A 4,283-nucleotide genomic window follows, 5' to 3' on the forward strand; every position below is an offset into this window, starting at 1 on the left:
AATTCGAACAAATTTTCAGTCCCCCTCGAGTTCGAATTGACGAGATTCGACTGTACTACGACAACAGGAACCCACGGGCCTGGTGCTGGAAGAATAATTCCGTGGCCCGTGAGGTTTTGCAGTTGCTTTTCAAGAAACTGTGCGTCCTCAGGAGCATAGCTGTATGGGCTGTGGCTGTAAGACAAGGCATTTGGCAGCAGGTCTATGCGATGTTGCATGCCCGTGATGCCCCAAGTCGTCTTCGTGGTGTGCAAAAATCATGTGGTGCTGGGCTAGGATTTCCCTTATCGCAGACCGCTGGCTGGTAGTCAACTGGTCTCCAAGCATGGCTGGTGGGAGATCCGGGTGAATATCGGCTGGCTCGGTACCAGCTATGGCGGCCAAGAAATTGTCACCAGGATTACTTTGTGGCACTGAGTGAGTTGCCACGCACCAAGTTGCCGAAATCGGCTTACTCTAGCGGCCAAATGGAGGTGCAGCCCATAGCGCAGTGAAGGGTGTAGCCAACATTGAGCTAAACGTCATCACCATTGCCTCTTGTAGCACTGGTGATGACCTTCTCTCGGCGAGTTTCATGGGTGACATATAAAATAGTTAAAATAGTAAGCAATAAGCTGTACAAAAATTGAATTTTTAAATAAAAATTTGAAAGCCGTGTACAACTCTGTAACGCCGAACTAAAGCGCAGCTCTTGAGGAGGAGGAGGGAAGGGTACAGAGGGGGGTCATGTGACCTCGGGGGAGGAGGTGGTGTCACGAGATCTGGGGTAGGAAAGTCACGTGACCTCCCCCCCCCCCCCCCCCCGAGGTCACCGAAGGTACCCGAGGTCCTCCTGAAGTCCTCCCGAATGAACCCGAGGTCCTCCCGACGTCCTCCTTAAGGAACCCGAGGTCCTCCTGAAGAAACCCGAGGTCTTTCCAAGGTCCTGCCAAGGAACCCGAGGTCCTCCCGGAGGAACCCGAGGTCGTCCCGGAGGAACCGGAGGTCACGTGACCCCCCCTCCCCGAGGTCCTCCCGAAAGAACTCGAGGTCCTCCCGAGGTCCTAAAGAAGGAACCTGAGGTCCTCCCGAGGTCCTCCCGAGGAGCTGCCGGAGAAACCTGAGGTCCGTGACCTCGCGGGGGGGGGGGGGGGGTCACGTGACCCCCCCTCCCCGAGGTCACTGAAGGTACCCAGGTCCTCCCCAAGGAACCCGGGGTCACGTGACCTTGGGATGGGGTCACGTGACCTCAGGGGGAAGTCACGTGACCTCGGGGGGGGGTTCACGTCACCCCCTCCCCGAGGTCACCGAAGGAACACGAGGTCCTCCCGAAGGAACCCGAGGTCCTTCGGTAGAACCTCGGGTTCCTTCGGGAACATTTACCCATAATGCACCGCGCAATTACGCCGACGGCAACGGCGACGCCACTCAAGCTTGAAACGGCCGCCTAAGAGCTGCGCTCTAAAATAAAGAATTAAAATGCTATAATTTTTTCGTTCAATGAAAACAGAATCATGTCACCTAACGACAATAACGAGACATATAAGTATGAAGCACCTTCATGTTTCATACTTTAATAGATATGCAGTTTCTGCACATCGATAGATATGCGGAAACTGCATATCGATTGATTACAAGTGAAATTCATTATTTAATCGGAAACGTTTGTTTATTCAGTTACGGCAGGTTGCAGTTCTCTAATATCAAACACAGGTGGCGACACATGTTCAAGAAAATCTTGATTTGCACCTGTCGTCATGTGCCGCTTGGAACGCCACACGAGAAACAGAAACGGCGCCAGACGTGTGGGCGTCAGATGCCTGAATGCCCACAGTGAGCGAGCCGGTGATGTGGAAACAACAGGCACGAGGCTGCAAGTATACCACAGCTGCCTTTGCGCTGTGTTTTAAGGGACTAGAGGACTACGATTATAGGAGTCGCCATTACATCAGAACGATTTTCACATTTCGTTCGGACCACATATCCTGGAGACGCCAGCTCAAGGCGTAGGCAGCTGCTCCATTGCACGAGAACATCTGCAACGGGCCGCGTTCCCCAGGGAGCGTGTGCATCGAGAAAAAAGTGAACGACCAAGGATATCAATTTTAGAAGAAATAAAAATACCACACTGTATCACAGTACCACCACACACGATTTATTGCATTCGTGCATGGGCCTGAAAGGCGACCCCATCGCCACCTGTTGGTGCAGAAACGCACTAGCCAAGGGTGGGCTTAGCGGCTGGGAGTTCGTGTACTTCTCCCAGAAATAGCACACGGCCGGTTGCCTTTTCGCGGATGTAGAAGAGAAAAGGTCTATTCACTGCGAAAGACGGTGGACCACTTTTGTTAATTAACACCACTGTTGCGGCGGCGGCAACCGTGCCATCTTCATTGACCTCGATGGCTGCCTTGTGCTGGACTTCGGTTACCCTCAGCCCTCTGCCGCCAGTGATTCCCGACAGATCGGCGTCGAAGAAGATCGAACGCACCCCCAACTTTCTCAGGGCAGGGATGAGGCCGTACTCCGTTTCCAAGTTGAACTTGGGAAGTTGAATCTTGACAGTTTCGTTTTTCAAACTTTCCTGGATTTTTTTAATGGTCTCGACAGTTATGGCGTCCCGTAGTTTGGGAAGTCCCTTTTTTTCATGTGGAAGCACGATTACCATGCAGTGTCTGTCCCCTTTGTAAGACAGTTCTATGGCCTCAAAGTCGGGTGCAGAGGTGAACGGTACCTTGCCGTATCGCGTCATGGTTTCTACCATAACCACCTCAGATCCTTTGTTATGAAAAGGAAGAGGGGAGGTATTGTTAGGATCGAAAGAGGTGTTCCATAGTCCCTTGAAGTAAATGGCATTGAGAAGCGCCATTACGGTGTCTGCGGGAATTTGAAAGCCTGAGATCTTGCCTCTGGTCTTGTTCTTCACCCACTCATTAACCTCGGATTCCATGGCAGACTTTTCTGCCCCAACGTCCACCGACCGGAACATTGCCGCAAAGGTGTCAACGAGCTCCTTCTGGTAACTTTCGAGGACTTTTAGAGTTTTCTCCTCAAAGACTGCATTGGCTATCATCAAACTTACATTGTCATCAGTCTGCTGTTTTGCCAGAATCTTTTTGTAAGACTCCAGTATAGATTCTCTGTTGGACAGTCCTGCCGCGGTGTGGCCGAGAGCAGAGGAGAGTTCCGCTTCGGACTTGCCCCTGGCGCCGGCGTAGACCATGGCGAGTGCAACGGAGATGCTGGTAGGCGAGAAGAAGATGTTCGATTCCGGTGCTTCGCTGGACAGTTCCTTGAGAAGCTGGAGGGCAAAATGGTTCTGGGCTCGGGCGAGCTTCATGTCGCTATCTTCAGCATAGCATTCGCTGTCCCCTGCTAGCAGAACAAACAAGACGAGAAAAACCTTTTCGGCAAGCATCATCGAAACTGGTCTTTCGTCTGTTTTTCCACGTTCCTTATTGTGTGTATTTATTCGTTCATGAACAATGGGCTTCTTCGATCGTGGAAACCTTCGGAATATTTGGCCAATGAAACAACGCATATCCACGTATATTTTATAGCTGCTCGTGACGTGTTCATCAGTCAAGGATACACGGAATCTGTAAAAATAAGTATCTACAACCTTCAAGCCCCAAGAATAATAATTTCATATTCATATTATAGTGATCCGTGTTCGAATGCTGTCATTTATTTATCCGCAGCTTTGTCAGGTTCTCCACTTGCTTGCCTCAGTTGTTTTATGGCGTCATTAAAACGGGCTAGAAGAAAACCTTTCTTAAGATGTACTTTGATGTTTATTACATTTACAAGCTGAGCGGTGCAAATTTCTTCGATTCGAAATTGAACTTTTAAGAACAATAACCACAACAAATGAATTGCTGTTTTTTTTAAATTTTGTTATTTAAGGATACACGGAATCTGTAAAAATAAGAATGCGCAACCTTCAGGCCCCAAGAATACTCATTTCGTATTCATATTATTGGGATCCGTGTTCGAATGCTGTCATTTAGTTTTCCGGAGCTTTTGTAAGGTACTGCACTTGCTTGCTTCGCTTGCTTTATGGTGTCGTTAAACGGGCTAGAAGGAAACCTTTCTTAAAGGAGGACCAGCAGAAATATTCTTCCACCTGGCGGAAAGCCCTCCTCGCCCTCTTTTTTGCCCTTTCCTTCTTGTCTAACTCTATGCTGGGGGGGGGGGGAGGGTCCCCTTTTGTATTGGGTTCTTCTGAGAGGATAAGCGTAGGATAAGCAGGATTTTTGGCCCCTCGCCAAGCCTAGCACTCCGGGTGGATTTTTTGCGAAGCT

General features: G+C 49.8%; 1 protein-coding gene across 1 annotated transcript; it reads right to left on the reverse strand.

Moving 5' to 3' along the window:
- Nucleotides 1-2,197: 2,197 nt before the first annotated feature.
- Nucleotides 2,198-3,397, reverse strand: LOC115325102 (intracellular coagulation inhibitor 3-like). The gene has a single exon (XM_029985811.2). The coding sequence runs from the start codon at nt 3,395-3,397 to the stop codon at nt 2,198-2,200; it is 1,200 nt and encodes a 399-aa protein (XP_029841671.2).
- Between the last annotated feature and the right edge of the window lie 886 nt (nt 3,398-4,283).

This window comes from Ixodes scapularis, unplaced genomic scaffold, assembly GCF_016920785.2.
Source record: "Ixodes scapularis isolate PalLabHiFi unplaced genomic scaffold, ASM1692078v2 PGA_scaffold13__105_contigs__length_92229423, whole genome shotgun sequence".
NCBI classification, from domain to species: Eukaryota; Metazoa; Arthropoda; class Arachnida; order Ixodida; family Ixodidae; genus Ixodes; species Ixodes scapularis.

What these genes read in the sequence shown, in the direction of transcription:
- LOC115325102 (XM_029985811.2), bottom strand. Translation starts at nt 3,397, where the DNA reads ATGCTTGCCGAAAAGGTTTTTCTCGTCTTGTTTGTTCTGCTAGCAGGG.